General features: G+C 50.2%; 1 protein-coding gene and 1 long non-coding RNA gene across 2 annotated transcripts in view; one reads left to right on the top strand and one right to left on the bottom strand.

The window, feature by feature from the left end:
- Positions 1-250: 250 nt before the first annotated feature.
- On the bottom strand, positions 251-16,360 carry LOC140733377 (uncharacterized). Its single transcript, XR_012100273.1, has 3 exons — positions 16,260-16,360; positions 7,091-7,528; positions 251-2,409 (listed from the first exon to the last, which is right to left on the bottom strand). It is a non-coding gene; the product is annotated as an uncharacterized lncRNA (long non-coding RNA).
- LOC140733375 (potassium channel subfamily K member 1-like) overlaps positions 16,346-18,193 on the top strand; it is a 35,613-nt gene continuing 33,765 nt past the window's right edge. The window contains exon 1 of the mRNA XM_073056625.1: positions 16,346-16,712. Within this exon, the coding sequence (XP_072912726.1) occupies positions 16,346-16,712 (367 nt within the window). The remainder of the gene's footprint in view (positions 16,713-18,193) is intronic.

The raw sequence follows: 18,193 nt of genomic DNA, 5'->3' as shown, positions 1-18,193 counted from the left end.
AATGCCTGCAAGGAAATGAATGTCAAGGTGGTTCAGGTATGTGGTGTCATATACTGACTGTACTCTGATAATAAATTACACTTCCACTTTATTAGCCCGAGATGGTCACGGCAGCATAAATCAAGGCTGTGCTCGTCACTCGCAGACTGTTCCCTTCAGATAAAATTCACTTATCTAATGTTGGATCCTGCTGATTTTACGATCTAAAGGCTATTCTGAAGTCAAGAATGATACACAAGACTTACCGGTTACAGCTGTTTTATTACGTGTAACAAGAATGAATAACAAGACAAAGAAAAGACAAAGAAGGCGAGGTCGTCTTATCGGAAAAACTAAGATATCAAAGCATTCCAGTGATAACAACAACCAGATTCGAGTGCTGGGATGCCTGTGGCACAAAACTAAGAAGCTTCTAGAAAAGTACAGAATCAGCTACGCTATAATTCCTGGATAATTACATGTATATACAGGCATTTGATTGTATAAAAATATAAGCAAGCATGTGAGAAAAATAACAATTTTACACTCTAACCATCGTAGACACAAGAGATTGTGCGGATGCTGGAAATCCTGAGCAACACACACAAATTGCTGCGGGGACCCAGCGGTCAGGCAGCATTTCTGGAGAGGAATAAACCGTCGCTGTTTCTGACCGAGACCCTTCAACAGGACTGGAAAGGAGTGGGGAGAAAGCCAGACCAATGGGTGGGGGAAGGTGGTAAGGAGCACAAAGCAGGGAGGTGATAGGTGAAAAAGTAAAGGGCTGAAGGAGGAGGAATCTGATAGGAGAGGAGCGTGGATCGTGGGACAAAGGGAAGGAGGAGGGGACCCAGGACGAGGTGATGGGCAGATGAGGAGGAAAGGAGGGGTGAGAGGGAAACCAGAATGGTAAATGGAAGAAAAGGGGAAGGGGTCTAACTTCCAGTAATTTTCCCCCCTTCCTTCTCTCTCTTTTCCCATTCACCACTCTAATTCCCCTTTCACCTTTCCTCCCCCACCCACCTGATTTGACCATGAACTTCTAGTTTTTACTCCCTTCCTTTCCAGTCCTGATGAAGGGTGTCAGTCTGAAATGTCGACTGTTTTTTCATTTCCATAGATGTTACCTATCCTGCTTAAACAAGTTTGCAGTATAAATGAGAACACAAGGTCCCCATTCCTTCACTTCCTATTATTTCTTCACTTACATTTCCTGCTGGTGCAGACTGACCCTGCCTGACCTGAACTTTGATGAACATTTAAGAAAAAGATTGAAGATAAAGATGAGCCCTATTTGCCGTATTTGCATTGAAAAATGCTGAAACATGCAGTGCAATGTGTCACTTTTGTGTCAAGGGCGAATACACTCCAAGGATGTACTGAGTGCAGCCTGCAAGTATTGCTGTGCTTCCGGGGTCAGCAACGTAAGCTCACAACTTATTAACTCTAACAGTATGTCTTTGGAATGTCGGAGGAAACCCAGATAGTCACGGGGACAACGTACAAACTCCTGACAGACAGTGGCAGGAATTGAACTCTGATTGCTGGCGTGGTAAAGTATTCCGCTAACCGCTGTGCTACCGTGCCATCCATAAGATTTGCAGCTCATTCTTGCCCTCCACCACCCCCACCCGGCCCGAAGTCTCCTTGGGCAAAACGTCGAAGGAAGAAACGGCAAACTGGGAACAAACTCAGGAATCAAAGGTTAACTGGCAGGTTGAGTCAGTGGCAAGGAAGGCAGCTGCGATGCCAGCATTCACTTCGAAAGGAATAGGATATAAAAGCAAAGATATAATGCTGAGACTTTAGAAGCCGTTAGTCAAACCACATTTTAAATAGCATGAGCAGTTTTGGGCCTCATATCTAAAGGAGATGTCGGCATTGGAGAGAGTCCAGAGGAGGTTCATGGGAATGATCCTGGGAATTAAAGTGTTAACATAAGAGGAGTGTTTGATGGACTTTTGGTCTCACCATCCACCTCTTTATGATCTCGCACTTTAGCGGCTGCCTGTGCTGCAGTTTCTCTGTAGCTGTTACACTTTATTCTGCATTGTTTTACCTTGTTCTAGCTCAGCGCACCGTGTAATGATTTGATCTGTACACACAGTGTACAAGACAAGCTCTTCATTGTACATTACTGCATGGGACAATACTAAACTCAATATGACCATTGCTAGCCTGCCCCACCCAGGCCTCTGTGCCAGTAGCCTAAAGCCAGCAATCCCCTGCAGAAGTATTGGAAGAGGAAGGTGGTCTCCCTATTCCACACTTCCCTCAACCACCAGGCAACCAACGATCCGGCACTCAGCTCCTCCTTCCACCTATTGTACGCTGATATCCCAGATCCGGGAAGATGGCATCCCATAAAGTCAGGCTGCCTGGCTGGGATGAGATGGTCAGAGCAGTGAGATTTCACTCTGGTGGACGATGCTGTGGAGAAGCAAAATGGAGACAAGTGTTAGAATCGGGAGCAAAATACAAAGAGCCGCTGTTCGAACTCAACAAGTCGAGCAGCATCCATGGAGGGAAATGGACAGTTGATGGTTTGGATCAAGACCCTTTGTCTAGACTGCAAAACGGTGTGAAGGGAGAGAGGCGGAAGGACGAGATGGCATGTGTGGAGTACAGCACCATCATGCAGTTGATGGGCCGAATGCCGGTTAGTGGGCTGTAAATTTCAACCACTGCAATAACAGCATGCCATGGAACTCTGCAGCCCCGGTGAAGGGTCTCGGCCTGAAATGTCAGCTGCTTTTCCCCTCCATAGATGCTGCCTGACCTTCTCAGATTCTCCAGCCATTTGACTGTTTCTTGCAGTAGCGAGAGCTAGGTTATCCCACAAGCACAGGGTCAGATTAAAGCTCTGCAGTCCACATGGATGTTTGCTGTTATCTGATATCAAGGGATATCACTTACTAATTCAGCTTACTGAGGACAAAGGGTGAACGGTCCGACAGAAAGAATTCTCGTGTGCAAAGCCCTGCAGATGCTGCTAATGTACTCCCAGCTGTTTGGACCTAATCTGGATCCCAGAACTCAACCAAGATAAAAAAAGTTCAAAGTAAATTTATTATCAAAGTACATATAAATCGACATATACAATCCTGAGATTCATTTTCTTGCAGGCGTTCACAATATATCCAAGAAACACAATGAAAGACCCCACACAATAGGACAGAAAAAATCCGATGTGCAAAAGACACCAAATTGTACAAATATAAAAGAGGAAAAAAAAGTAATAAACAAGAAATAAATATGAAGAACATGAGATGAAGAGCCCTTGAAAGTGAACAGTTCAGTGATGGGGAGAGTTGAAGTTGAGTGACATTATCCGCTCTGGTTCAAGAGCCAGATGGTTGAGGAGTAATATTTGTTCCTGAACCTGGTGGTGTGGGTCCTGAGGCCCTTGTACCTTCTTCCTGATGGCAGCAACAAGAGGGCATGGCCTGGATGATGGGGTTCCTTGATGATGGATGCTGCTTTCCGGTGATAGAGCTCTGTGTAGATGTGCTCTTTGGTGGGGAGAGCTTTACCTGTGATGGACTGGGCCATATCCACCACTTTTTGAAAGATTTTCCGTTGAAAAGCTTTGGCGTTTCCATACCAGGCTGTGATGCAACCAGTGACTATACAGTACTCTGCACCACAAAAACTGGATTAACCTTACCCACACACAAAACGCTGGAGAAACTCAGCAGGCCAGGCAGCATCTAAGGGGAAGAGTAAACAGTCAATGTTTCGGGCCAAGAGCCTTCATTAGGGCTGGGGAAAAATGACAAGAAGTTAGAGTAAGAAGGTGGGGGAGGGCAGGAAGAAGTACAAGGTGGAAGGTGATAGGTGAATCCAGGAGGGGGGAGGTGTGAAGTAAAGAGTTCAGAAGTTGATTGGTGAAAGAGGTAAGGGGCTGGAGAAGGGGGAATCTGATAGGTGAGGACAGAAGGCCATGGAAGAAAGGGAAGGAGGAACAGCACCAGAGGGAGGTGATGGGCAGGTAAGGAGCTAAGGTGAGAGAGGGAAACGGGAATGCGGAATGGTGAAGGTGGGGGTAGGGGCGGGACTCTTACCGGGAAGTTTAAGAAACTGATGTTCCTGCCCACAAGCTGGAGGCTACCCAGACAGAATAAAAAGAGTTGTCCTCCAACCTGAGTGTGGCCTCATTACAGTAGTAGAGGAGACCATGTCAGAATTGGTATGGGAAGTAGAACAGAAGTCGGTGGCCACTGGGAGATCCCACTCTTCCTGGTGGACTGAGCGTAGGTACTCAGCAAAGCAGTCTCCAAATCTGCTTCGACTCTTACCAATATACAGGAGGACACCCCGGGAGCACCAGGTACAGTAGGTGACCACAACAGACTCACAGGTGAAGTGTCGCCTCACCTGGTAGGACTGTCTGGGACCCTGAATGGTTGTAAGGGGGAAGGTGTAGGGGCAGGTGTAGCACTTGTTCCGCTCACAAGGGTAAGTGCCAGGAGGGAGATCAGTGGGAAGGGATGGGGGGGGGGGGGGGGAACGAATGGACAAGGGAGTCGCATAGGGAGCGATCCCTGTGGAAAGCAGAAAGTGGTGGGGGGAGGGAAGATATAATCGGTGGTGGGATCCCATTGAAGATGGCAGAAGGTACGGAGAATTATGTGCTAGACATGGAAGCTGGTGGGGTGGTAGGGGAGGACAAGAGGAACCTATTCCTGGTGGGGTGGTAGGTGAGGACAAGAGGAACCTATCCCTGGTGGAGTGGTAGGTGAGGACAAGAGGAACCTATCCCTGGTGGAGTGGTAGGTGAGGACAAGAGGAACCTATCCCTGGTGGGGTGGTAGGTGAGGACAAGAGGAACCTATCCCTGGTGGAGTGGTAGGTGAGGACAAGAGGAACCTATCCCTGGTGGGGTGGTAGGTGAGGACAAGAGGAACCTATCCCTGGTGGGGTGGTAGGTGAGGACAAGAGGAACCCTATTCCTGGTGGGGTGGTAGGTGAGGAGAAGAGGAACCTATCCCTGGTGGGGTGGTAGGTGTGGAGAAGAGGAATCCTATCCCTGGTGGGGTGGTAGGTGAGGACAAGAGGAACCCTATCCCTGGTGGGGTGGTAGGTGAGGACAAGAGGAATCCTATTCCTGGTGGGGTGGTAGGTGAGGACAAGAGGAACCCTATCCCTGGTGGAGTGGTATGTAAGGACAAGAGGAACCTATCCCTGGTGGAGTGGTCGGTAAGGACAAGAGGAACCTATCCCTGGGGGGTGGTAGGTGAGGATAAGGGGAACCTATCCCTGGTGGAGTGGTAGGTGAGGACAAGAGGAACAAATCCCTGGTGGGGTGGTAGGTGAGGACAAGGGGAACCTATCCCTGGTGGGGTGGTAGGTGAGGACAAGGGGAACCTATTCCTGGTGGGGTGGTAGGTGAAGACAAGAGGAACCCTATCCCTGGTGGGGTGGTAGGTGAGGATAAGAGGAACCCTATCCCTGGTGGGGTGGTAGGTGAGGACAAGAGGAACCTATCCCTGGTGGAGTGGTAGGGGAGGACAAGAGGAACCCTATCCCTGGTGGGGTGGTAGGTGAGGACAAGAGGAACCCTGTCCCTGGTGGGGTGGTAGGTGAGGACAAGAGGAACCCTGTCCCTGGTGGGGTGGTAGGTGAGGACAAGAGGAATCCTATCCCTGGTGGGGTGGTAGGTGAGGACAAGAGGAACCCTATCCCTGGTGGGGTGGTAGGTGAGGACAAGGGGAACCTATCCCTGGTGGGGTGGTAGGTGAGGACAAGGGGAACCTATTCCTGGTGGGGTGGTAGGTGAGGACAAGAGGAACCCTATCCCTGGTGGGGTGGTAGGTGAGGATAAGAGGAACCCTATCCCTGGTGGGGTGGTAGGTGAGGACAAGAGGAACCCTATCCCTGGTGGGGTGGTAGGTGTGGAGAAGAGGAACCTATCCCTGGTGGGGTGGTAGGTGTGGAGAAGAGGAATCCTATCCCTGGTGGGGTGGTAGGTGTGGAGAAGAGGAATCCTATCCCTGGTGGGGTGGTAGGTGAGGACAAGAGGAACCCTATCCCTGGTGGGGTGGTAGGTGAGGACAAGAGGAATCCTATTCCTGGTGGAGTGGTAGGTAAGGACAAGAGGAACCCTATCCCTGGTGGAGTGGTAGGTAAGGACAAGAGGAACCTATCCCTGGTGGAGTGGTCGGTAAGGACAAGAGGAACCTATCCCTGATGGGGTGGTAGGTGAGGATAAGGGGAACCTATCCCCGGTGGAGTGGTAGGTGAGGACAAGAGGAACCTATCCCTGGTGGGGTGGTAGGTGAGGACAAGGGGAACCTATCCCTGGTGGGGTGGTAGGTGAGGACAAGGGGAACCTATTCCTGGTGGGGTGGTAGGTAAGGACAAGAGGAACCTATCCCTGGTGGGGTGGTAGGTGAGGACAAGAGGAACCTATTCCTGGTGGGGTGGTAGGTGAGGACAAGAGGAACCCTATCCCTGGTGGGGTGGTAGGTGAGGACAAGAGGAACCTATCCCTGGTGGGGTGGTAGGTGAGGGCAAGAGGAACCTATTCCTGGTGGGGTGGTAGGTGAGGGCAAGAGGAACCTATCCCTGGTGGAGTGGTAGGTGAGGACAAGAGGAACCTATCCCTGGTGGGGTGGTAGGTGAGGACAAGAGGAACCTATCCCTGGTGGGTGAGGAGCTGTTAAGTGAGGTGACACTTCATGTTAATGTCTGGAACCATTCAGGCTAATTACCATCTAATGCCGAAGTGTGCCCCCCCTATGAGTTACCCCTTATTTTCTGTTCCTCTGCTCCCCCACTCCCCCTTAGTTGGGTCCACACCATTCACCTTCATTGCTCCCACACAGAGCACACTCCCTCATGCAAGATCAAAGTTCAAAGGTTCTGTCAGAGAAACGAATACGATATACATCCTGAAATGTTATTTCTTTGCAAAACATCCATGAAAACAGAGAAGTTCCCCAAAGAATGAACGACAGTTAAACGTGAGAACCCCAAAGTCCCCCCCAAGATCCCCCCTCCTATGCATAAGCGGCAGCGAGCCACGATCCCCCCTCCCCCCCACCGGCAAAACAAGAAGTGACCCGCTATCGAGCAGAAGCGTGAGCTAGGCGATAGCAACGACACAGACCTGGCAGTTACCCCAAAGACTATCGCAATTCATCCAGCAACCCACAGGTTCTCTCTATCCCTAATAAGGGAGAGGGCGGTGTCCCCCATTTTCACAGCGAGCGAGAGACATAACAACAACCTGTTGGTTTACGATGTTAAAAAGTCTGTTTTGTTGCTTTTTTCAAGCTCTGTGCTCAAAGATTGCAAAAATCTCAGGTCTTTGGGCCCACAGTGAAAGGTTTCTGGCCTCCCTGACGACACGCGAGTCTCCTGCCGTGATGCCGGCCCTCGACCCGCCTGTCTCCAGAGCCCCGAGATATTAGGCTTCCGGACACGATCGGGACTCTCAGGCCAAACCCTGAGAACATTGGCCGGTCCTGAAACCCCGATAACGGGTCCCATTCCTGCAAAGAACCGAAGTCAGCTTGTAACTCCAGGTCAGGGTCTTCAAACAAACCTTGAAAGGGAAAAATAAAGATATTAAAGATGGAAATAGAGACGTTTTTGAAGATGCAAGCAAAGGAGTCGCCATTTGGCGCCATCTGAACTCCACCTCCATAAAGTAAAGTCTATTATCAAATCACTTACAGTATAAGTATACTACCTTAAGATTCATTTTCTTGCGGCTATAGGGCTGCATCGCCATCTGGTATGGGGCAGGGGGTGGTGGTGGGCTACGTACAGGTTCAAAATAAGCTGCAGAGTTGTAAACTTATTGAGGTCCAACTTGGGCACTCGTCTCTAGTATCCAGGAGGGCAACCACCATTAAGCACCCCCATCACCCAGGGCATGTCCCCTTCTCATTGTTACTGTCAGGAAGGAGGTGCAGAAGCCCGAAGGCACCTACTCTGTGATTCAAAAACTGCCGATTCCCCTCTACCATCTGATTTCTGAATGGGCATTGAACCCATGAACACTACCTCACTACTTTTTTCATTTCTACTTTTGCTTACCATAATTTCACTTTTTTTTCTGTTATTACGCATTGCATCATAATGCTACCGCAAAAACAACAAATTCCACGACATGCTGGTGATATTAAACACAACTCTAACACTGAAATTGTAGAAATAAAAAAGATAACATTAAAAACATGAGGTGTAAGGAGTTCATAGGTTGTGGAATCACTTCCCTGCTGAGTTGAGTGAAGTTATCCACAATGGTTCAGGAGCCTGATGTTTGAAGGGTGAAAACTGTTCCTGAACCTGTTGATGTGGGACCCAAGGCTCCTGTACCTCCTTCTCGATGGCAGTACGGAGGGGATTCTTGGTGATGGATGCTGCTTTCTTGTGACAGCACTCCTTGTAAATGTGCTCAGTGGTGGGAAGGGCTTTTCCCATTGTAGACTGGGCAGGTGGGTACCTCACACTGCCGAAGCGAGAGGTTGAAGATATCCATAAATCCATATCCTAGTCATTGGGTGCATTTAAGGCAGAGGCAGATAGGTTATTGATTAGCCAGGGTATCAAAGGGTCTGGGGAGAAGGCAGGGGAGTGGGGATGACTGGAAGAATTGGATCAGCCCATAATGGAATGGTGGAGCAGACTCGATGGGCTGAATGGCCTACTTCTGTTCCTATATCTTATGGGCTTATGTAATACCATCGCACTCAGATGTACAAGGATTCTTCATTGCTATTGCCATAACAATTTTGTTTTACCATTCAGTGTTGTTAGCCCTGAGCTGAACCCCCGAACCTGGAGGACCAATGGACACTCTTAATCTGGCTTCTACCCTTTGATCTGTTTGGTATGGGTGACCCTACCAAAAGCCAAACCATAAAGCCCTGACTCCATCCAACATAGCTCTCCAGGTCATTGATGCACGCAAGCCTCCAAACCACGACAAGATTGTGGTCCTCTTGGAGGAGCTTCTTTATTCAGTCTCACCTTAATCTTCTGTACCCAGGAAAACAAAGTACTAGTCTCTCTAGTTATAACCCTTGTGGTTCTGATATCATTAAAAGTGCAGAGATTATTGGCCCATTCAATATCAGGAACCATTTTATAGGGTGGTTGCAAATTCTTAAGAAAAAATGTTTTACAAGGATGGCAATGTGCCAACAGTGATCCTTGGTACAACATCTGTGTTTGACTTTACTTGCGTGCCTGTGCAGCCGGTGATTAGATTAGCTTTATTGGTCACGGGTACATCAAAACACAGTGAAATGCATCATTTGTGTCAATGGCCAATGCAGTCCAAGCATTGTGCCAAAGGTTACCATGTTTTTAGCACCAACAAAGATTGCTCACCACTTACTAACCCTAACTCGTAGGTCTTTGAAACTCGGGAGAAAACCGAAGCACCCAGAGGGAGAAAATTTACAAACTCCTTATCGACTGTGGTGGGAATCGAACTGCAATCAGTGATCGCTAGCACTGTAGAGAAGAGCACTAAAGCACCTTGTGCTACCATGCTACCCACAGAGTTGTAGGTGAAGGATGCCCTCCTTGGCAAGGTTGAAGAGGGAGACAGAGGTCTAGGATGGGCAACAATGGCAGGAAAAGGTCTCTGCCATGCTTTAATGACATCAGTCTGACGCACTCTCAACACTCTAGGGATAGGTTCCTCCCCTCCGCCATCATATTTATCAATGGATCGTGAACCCATGAACATTATCTGACTTCTTGTTGTCTTTTTGCACTAATTTATTTTTTATATTTCTCATTCTAATTTATGGTAATTTTTATGTTTTGTACTGTACTGCTGCTGCAAAGCAGGAAACTTCACAACAGATGTTAGTGTTAATAAATATGATTCTGATTGTTATATTCTAATAAAGTCTATTGATTCTGATGGGACTTGGCTTCTGATCGTGAAAGGAGGCTGGTATGGTCACATGCAGGGGATTTGGGCTGCCCTACATAATGACGACAAAAGAATTGTTTTGTTTTATAATCTCAGGGTATTCCAGTTCTGAAGGAAAGTTTTCAAGTTGTAGTCACCATTGTACTGTGAGAAACATTAGGCACTACAAGATTCCACAAACAACAGTGTGGTAAGATAACAAGATCACTTACTACCATTTCCTTGGCTGCTGAATGGAGATCATAGTTAAATCCAAGAAGGAGTTCTGGAGAAACTCTTTGACTCAGTATACTTGGTTCAGTAGCCTTTGATACCCTGGTTAATCAAGAACCTATCTATCTCTGCCTTAAATGCACCCAATGACTTGACCTTCACAGCCACTCGTGACAACAAATTCCACAGATTTACCACCCTCTGACTAAAGTAATTTCTCCACATTTCAGTTCTAAAAGGACATCCTTCAATCCTGAAGTCATGCCCTCTTGTCCTAGAATCCCCTACCATAGGAAATAGCTTTACCATATCTAATCTGTTCAGACCTGTTAACATTCGGAATGTTTCTATGAGATCCCCCCTCATTCTCCTGAACTCCAGTGAATACAGCCCAAGAGCTACCAGACGTTCCTCATACGGTAACCTTTTCATTCCTGGAGTATTCCTGGGACATGTGACTGACAGTAGTGAAAACCAAGAGGAAGATATTGACATGAATGTGAGAAAATAGGAGCAAGAGGAGGCCATTCAGCCCCTCTGGCCTGTTCCACCATTCAATATGATCATGGCTGATCTATGCTCTCCTCAACTTTTTTCTGTGCTAGTCCCCCAGAGCTTTCCTGATCCCTCAGTCAGGGAACTGAGAGCTCTGAATCTGCCACTGCTTTGAACATCTCTAATAAATCAGCTAACACAACCCCTCGAGGAAGAGAATACCACCCTCCCTATGTACCTCAGTGTTTAATGAGCAGCACCTTGGAGGATTTGTCCAGGTCTCAACAAATCGATACAATCACAAAGGCAGCAGGCCAGAGGTTCAACTTCTTGGAGATTTGGTATGTCACTAAAGGCTCTTGTATTTCTATAGAAGTAGAGAGGGGAGCAGTCAGCCTGCTGTGGGAGCTTCCAATACACAGGATCTCAAGAGGTGCTGACTTGGTCAGCTCCATCGCAGCTACAGCCCTCTCTATAACCGAGGATATCTTGAAGAAGCAATGCCTCCAGAAGATAGTGCATCCATTAAGGACCATCACCATCCAGGATGTGCCATCTTCTTGTTACTACCATTGGGCAGGAGGTACAGGAACCTGAAGATGCACAGCCAACTATTCAAAAACAGCTTCTACCCCTCCATCATCATATTTCTGTGTGCTCCCTGAATCCATGAACACAATCTCTTCTGCAATATTTATTTATTTTTTGTAAGTTGAGTAATTTTTATGTATTGCACTGCATTGCTACTGCAAAACAGCAGCAAATTTCAGTGTGAATAAACCTGATTCTGATTCTTCTATAATTACACCCCCTTGTCCAAGTCTCTCCCACTGAGAAGACAACACAAACCTATCCTGCCCCCAGCTAAATGCGGCAATAATGCAGGACTGAGCAGCAGAACGTCCTCTTCCTGTTTCTGTCACCGCCAACCTGGTCCCTGCTGCACGAAGCGTAGCAGATGTTGTGCACACAATACTACACAGTCCAATAGTGTGTCCGGAGAAGTTACCAGTTGGCAATTGGATACACCCTGGGTTCCATTAAAGAGAAGTATCAAGTACAGTTAGAGACTACAGATGGAGTTAAGCGTTTCAGAATGAGCTGGCTTGGGACAGGTTTAATATAACAATTGCAATATTATGTAAACAGTAATTCTGTTAAAAGTGACCTTGTATCCTGTTCTTACCAACTCTGCATCCGTTCCAAAGTCATTCAGAAACAAATGGTGCACATATCTATTACAGCAATATGACATCATTTCCATCCCAAAACTATTCTCTCCCAATCACTGCCTGTACTAATCCTTCCAACTCAATTATCATCTTTCATTCCTGGAACATCCTCTGACCCTCTCCAAAGCCAGCACATCTGAGATGAGATGAGGGGTCCAAAACTGTTCACAATACTCAAGGTGAGGAGACCTCACCAGTGCATTATAGAGCCTCAGCATCACATCCTTGCTCTTGTAGTCTAGACCTCTTGAAATGAATGCTAACATGGCATTTGCCTTCCTCACCACTGACTCAACCTGCAAGTTAACCTTCAGGGTGTTCTGCATAAGGACTCCCAGATCCTTCTCCATCTCAGATTCCTGGATTTTCTCCCCGTTTAGAAAGTAGTCCACACATTTATTTCTACTACCAAAGTGCATGACCATGCATTTTTCAACATTGTATTTCATTTGCCACTTTCTTGTCCATTCTCCTAATCTGATCTGTCTCAGTCCTTCTGCATCCTACCTGTTTCCTCAACACTACCTGCCCCTCCACCAATCTCTCCACATCTCCAGTGTCTCCTGTTTCCCTCCTCTCCCAAAGCCCATACATTTGCTGGGACTTGATTTGAGGAGATTTGATAGAGATATACAAAATTATGAGGGGAATAAATAGGGTAAGTGCAAGAAAACTTTTTCCACTCAAGTTAGGTGAGACTAGAACTAGAGGTCATAGATTAAGAAACATAGGAAACTTGCAGCACAATACAGGCCCTTCGGCCCACAAAGTTGTGCTGAACATGTCCCTATCTCAGAAATCACTAGGCTTACCCACAGCCCTCTATTTTTCTAAGCTCCATGTACCTATCCAAAAGTCTCTTAAAAGACCGTATCGTATCCGCCTCCACCACCGTTGCCGGCAGCCCATTCCACGCACTCACCACTCTCTGTGTAAAAAACTTACCCCTGACATCTCCTCTGTACCTACTCCCCAGCACCTTAAACCTGTGTCCTCTTGTGGCAACCTGAAATGGCCTGGGAAAAAGCCTCTGATTATCCACACAATCAATGCCTCTCATCATCTTATACATTTCTATCAGGTCACCTCTCGTCCTCCGTCGCTCCAAGGAGAAAAGGCCAATTTCACTCAACCTATTCTCATAAGATTTGCTCCCCAATCCAGGTAACATCCTTCTGAATCTCCTCTGCACCCTTTCTATGGCTTCCACATCTTTCCTGTAGTGAGGCGACCAGAACTGAGCACATTAAGGGTGAAAGGTGAAACATTTTAAGGGAACATGGGAGGGAATGTTTTCACTCAGAAGGTGGTGTGAGTGTGGAATGAGCTGCAAATGGAAGTGGCAGATGTGGGTTTGATTTCAGAGAGATATTTGGGTAAGTACATGGATGGAGAGCTATGATTTACACACATTCCACGGGGAGGACGTATAGAGACCCCTTACAGAACGGTGCCGGAGTTGAACTCCGGAACACCCCAATCACAGGACAATATCCAACACTGTGGGAGGGAACCGGGAGACCCAGAGGAAACCCACACATTCCACGGGGAGGACGTATAGAGACTCCTTACAGAACGGTGCCGGAGTTGAACTCTGGAACGCCCCAATCTGTAATAACGTTACGTTAACCGTGATGCTGTAGTGCTCTATCATTCTATTCAATCTGTCTCCTCTCCCTCTTCCAACCCAGCATCTTGCCAATCTGGATTACAGACAGGTTTACACAGAGGTACCTTGTAATTAGTGAACTAACAGAATCCAGTCAGCTGTAGGGTAACAGTTGAGATGCTGCCTGTGGGAACACACAGTGACACAGGAGGCCGTGAGAAGTAAGGGAGGAGGATGCAGTAGGTGAAGGCAGAAAAAGGAGAACAAAGAATACAAGGTACAGAAGCCCAAAGTTTCACCCCTCCAGGTTCAAGTACAGTTACCTCACAATCCCAATTGCTATCTCAGTTCAGCATCACCACGACCACTTTGTCCTAAAACGGACTGTCTTTGTTCTAAATCTGTTCTTTCTTGTGAAGAAATGCATAATTTATCTTCAACTTATTTATCTTCAACTTATAAGAGATTCTGCAGATGCTGGAAACCTTGAGCAGCACACACAAAATGCTGGAGGAACTCAGCAAGTGGTATTGGGGGGGGGGGGGGGGGATAGATAATTGATGCTTTGGGCCAAAACCCAGGATCAGGACAAATGCTGCTGATACCAGGCATTGTGCAGTGACTCTGCTGCAAGTAAGATTTTCACCGCACCTGTGCATAGTGGTACTGGTATTGGGCTGTTATTCTCACACAGACAGAGAAACGATACAGTGCATTGAACTAGAATAAGGTAGAACAATAACAATGCAGGATACAGTGTAAAAGCTAAGTGCAGATAAATGATAAAGTGCAAGATCATAACAAGGTAGACTGTGATGCCAAGTCCATCTTATCGTACAGAGGACCATTGACGAGCTGGTGGGATAGAAACCTGGTGGCACATTCTCTCAGGCTTCCCTGCCCGAAGGGAGAGGGGAGAAGAACAAATGTCTGGGGTGGTTGGAGATTATGTTGGCTGCTTTACCGAGGCAGCGAGAAGTTCGTAAAGCTGCTGTTGAGCAGCTTGTAAGACTAGTATGGTGGTTAGAAAGAACACAGAAAACCTACAGCACAATACAGGCCCTTCGGCCCACAATGCTGTGCCGAACATGTACTTACTTTAGAAATTACCTCTATTTTTCTAAACTCCATGATTGGGAGAACATTGAAATCTATTGGTGTAGGAGATGTATTGGAAGAGAGCATGGGACAGAGGAACGGGGAATAGAATGATACGCTCGCAGAAGACAAGGAAGGGGAGGAGCCGATGTACATATTGGAGTCGTAGGTTAATGATATAGATACATGCACTACACAAAATGCACAGACTGGTAAATTTGCACAAGTAGTAATGCACTCACACATAAATGTGTGACACAGGTGGCCATGCCGCTACAGAATACTAAATTCCTCTCTGAGGGCCATTTCCAGCACTCAGCGGCAGGTTGTGTGGAGTACCCGAGAGGTTCCGCCTAGCCCCGGTGTGAGTGAAAACCCACCGATCAAACGGTAAACCAGGGTTTGAAATGGCCTTCGACACTTTCAATAGTGGGTTTGTAATTACGAAGGGAGTTTTCTCCCCCTCGATGCTAAAACAACTGGGTTGTCTTCAGGGCACTGGAGAGCGGCTAGAACCGGATTAGCGTGTTCCGGAGTACGGGTGATCCAGCGGCTCAACGCAAAAAGTGGCGGAGGAGGGAGAGAGATACAACACCGCAGCCCCAAAAGGGAATGCCGGTCTCCCCTGAGGGAATGTTACTCCCCTTGTCCCTCCCAGAGAGAACGTTGGTCCCCAGTGGGAGTTTTGGAATGATGTTCCTCTCGCCCTTTCGGAGGAATCCGATAGGAATGTTGCTGCTCTGACCTTCCCGGAGGGGATGCTGTATCCCGATTCTTCCTAATAGGAATATTGCTCCCCAACACTGTACAGTGGGAATGTTCCCCTGATCATCCCAACCCTTGCCGCCATGAGCAAGGTCAGCCCGGAGGGGACGAGTCGGGAGTCCGGTTCGAGGGAGGGGAGGGGACAAGTCGGGAGTCCGGTTCGAGGGAGGGGAGGGGACGAGTCGGGAGTCCGGTTCGAGGGAGGGGAGGGGACGAGTTGGGAGTCCGGTTCGAGGGAGGGAGGGAGAGGAGGGGAGGGGACAAGTCGGGAGTCCGGTTCGAGGGAGGGGAGGGGACGAGTTGGGAGTCCGGTTCGAGGGAGGGGAGGGGACGAGTTGGGAGTCCGGTTCGAGGGAGGGAGGGAGAGGAGGGGAGGGGACAAGTCGGGAGTCCGGTTCGAGGGAGGGGAGGGGACGAGTCGGGAGTCCGGTTCGAGGGAGGGGAGGGGACGAGTTGGGAGTCCGGTTCGAGGGAGGGAGGGAGAGGAGGGGAGGGGACAAGTCGGGAGTCCGGTTCGAGGGAGGGGAGGGGACGAGTCGGGAGTCCGGTTCGAGGGAGGGGAGGGGACGAGTTGGGAGTCCGGTTCGAGGGAGGGGAGGGGACGAGTTGGGAGTCCGGTTCGAGGGAGGGAGGGAGAGGAGGGGAGGGGACAAGTCGGGAGTCCGGTTCGAGGGAGGGGAGGGGACGAGTCGGGAGTCCGGTTCGAGGGAGGGGAGGGGACGAGTTGGGAGTCCGGTTCGAGGGAGGGGAGGGGACGAGTTGGGAGTCCGGTTCGAGGGAGGGAGGGAGAGGAGGGGAGGGGACAAGTCGGGAGTCCGGTTCGAGGGAGGGGAGGGGACGAGTCGGGAGTCCGGTTCGAGGGAGGGGAGGGGACGAGTTGGGAGTCCGGTTCGAGGGAGGGGAGGGAGAGGAGGGGAGGGGACGGGGGTGTCACCCTGCTCACTCTTCCCCACCCCTCCCGCTTTACCTGCAGACGTCAGTTGGTCAGCGCGCTGCGGCGCGGAGGCGGAGGCTGCTGGCTGGGAGCGACGAGCAGCGATCGGCCGGGCGAAGATGCCGGCCGGGCTGAGCGGGGCCGGGAGCCAGGGCTCGGGCCTTCGCTGGCTGCACCGGAATCGGTCGAGCGTGGGCTTCTGCCTGCTGTCCCTCGCCTACCTGCTGTACCTGGGCTGCGGCGCCCTGCTCTTCTCCTCGCTCGAACTGCCGTACGAGGATGAGCTCCGCCGGAAGCTGAGGCAGCTCAAGAGCCAGTTCGTACAGGACAACTCGTGCCTGGACCCGGACATGCTGGAGCGCTTCCTCGCCCGCGTCCTGGAGGCGAACAACTACGGTGTGTCGGCGCTGAATAACAGCAGCGGCAAGTGGAACTGGGACTTCACCTCCTCACTCTTCTTCGCCGCCACCGTCCTCACCACCACCGGTAAGGATGGCCGGGCCCTTCCGTCTCCCTTATCGGCATCTGTCCTATCCTATCCCATCCCTCTCAGTACACTCCTCACATGGCCTTCATCCCCGTCCTCCCTCTTTATACCCCCCATCCCTCTCCTCCCCTAACCCTCACCTCCTCTCTCCCCGTCCCTCATCTCCTCCTCTCTCCCCTAACCCTCATCTCCTCCTCTCTCCCCGTCCTTCATCTCCTCCTCTCTCCCCGTCCCTCATCTCCTCCTCTCTCCCCGTCCCTCATCTCCACCTCTCTCCCCGTCCCTCATCTCCACCTCTCTCCCCATCCCTCATCTCCACCTCTCTCCCCGTCCCTCATCTCCACCTCTCTCCCCGTCCCTCATCTCCACCTCTCTCCCCGTCCCTCATCTCCACCTCTCTCCCGTCCCTCTCCTCCTCCTCCTCCTCTCTCCCGTCCCTCTCCTCCTCCTCCTCCTCCTCTCTCCCGTCCCTCTCCTCCTCCTCTCTCCCCGTCCCTCTCCTCCTTCTCCTCCTCTCTCCCCGTCCCTCTCCTCCTCCTCCTCCTCTCTCCCGTCCCTCTCCTCCTCCTCCTCTCTCCCCGTCCCTCTCCTCCTCCTCCTCTCTCCCCGTCCCTCTCCTCCTCCTCCTCTCTCCCCGTCCCTCTCCTCCTCCTCCTCTCTCCCCGTCCCTCTCCTCCTCCTCCTCTCTCCCCTAACCCTCATCTCCTCCTCTCTCCCCGTCCCTCATCTCCTCCTCTCTCCCCGTCCCTCATCTCCACCTCTCTCCCCGTCCCTCATCTCCACCTCTCTCCCGTCCCTCTCCTCCTCCTCCTCCTCTCTCCCGTCCCTCTCCTCCTCCTCCTCCTCTCTCCCGTCCCTCTCCTCCTCCTCCTCCTCTCTCCCGTCCCTCTCCTCCTCCTCTCTCCCCGTCCCTCTCCTCCTCCTCCTCCTCTCTCCCCGTCCCTCTCCTCCTCCTCCTCTCTCCCGTCCCTCTCCTCCTCCTCCTCTCTCCCGTCCCTCTCCTCCTCCTCCTCTCTCCCCGTCCCTCTCCTCCTCCTCCTCTCTCCCCGTCCCTCTCCTCCTCCTCCTCTCTCCCCGTCCCTCTCCTCCTCCTCCTCTCTCCCCGTCCCTCTCCTCCTCCTCCTCTCTCCCCGTCCCTCTCCTCCTCCTCCTCTCTCCCCGTCCCTCATCTCCTCCTCTCTCCCCGTCCCTCTCCTCCTCCTCCTCTCCCCCCATCCGTCCCCCCGACCCTCTCCCCCCTGGGGATAGGAATTAAAATTCACTTATAACCTTCTAACTTGTCGTCCTTCCCTCATCCCACCGTTGTGTCCTGGTTTCTCGACCCTTCCTTTCTCGTCCTGATGATTGGTCTTGGCCTGAATCGTTGTCTGTTCATATGCCGTCTGACTGGCTGAGGTGCTCCAGCATTTTGTGCGTGTTGCAAAGTAATCCAGACGGTGGAATCCTGTGAGGGATTTGGGGACATACCGAAGTCATCTCG

This window comes from Hemitrygon akajei, chromosome 9, assembly GCF_048418815.1.
Source record: "Hemitrygon akajei chromosome 9, sHemAka1.3, whole genome shotgun sequence".
Taxonomy (NCBI): domain Eukaryota; kingdom Metazoa; phylum Chordata; class Chondrichthyes; order Myliobatiformes; family Dasyatidae; genus Hemitrygon; species Hemitrygon akajei.
The sequence above is the reverse complement of the archived record's forward strand: the minus strand, read 5'-3'. Positions and strand labels throughout refer to the sequence as shown.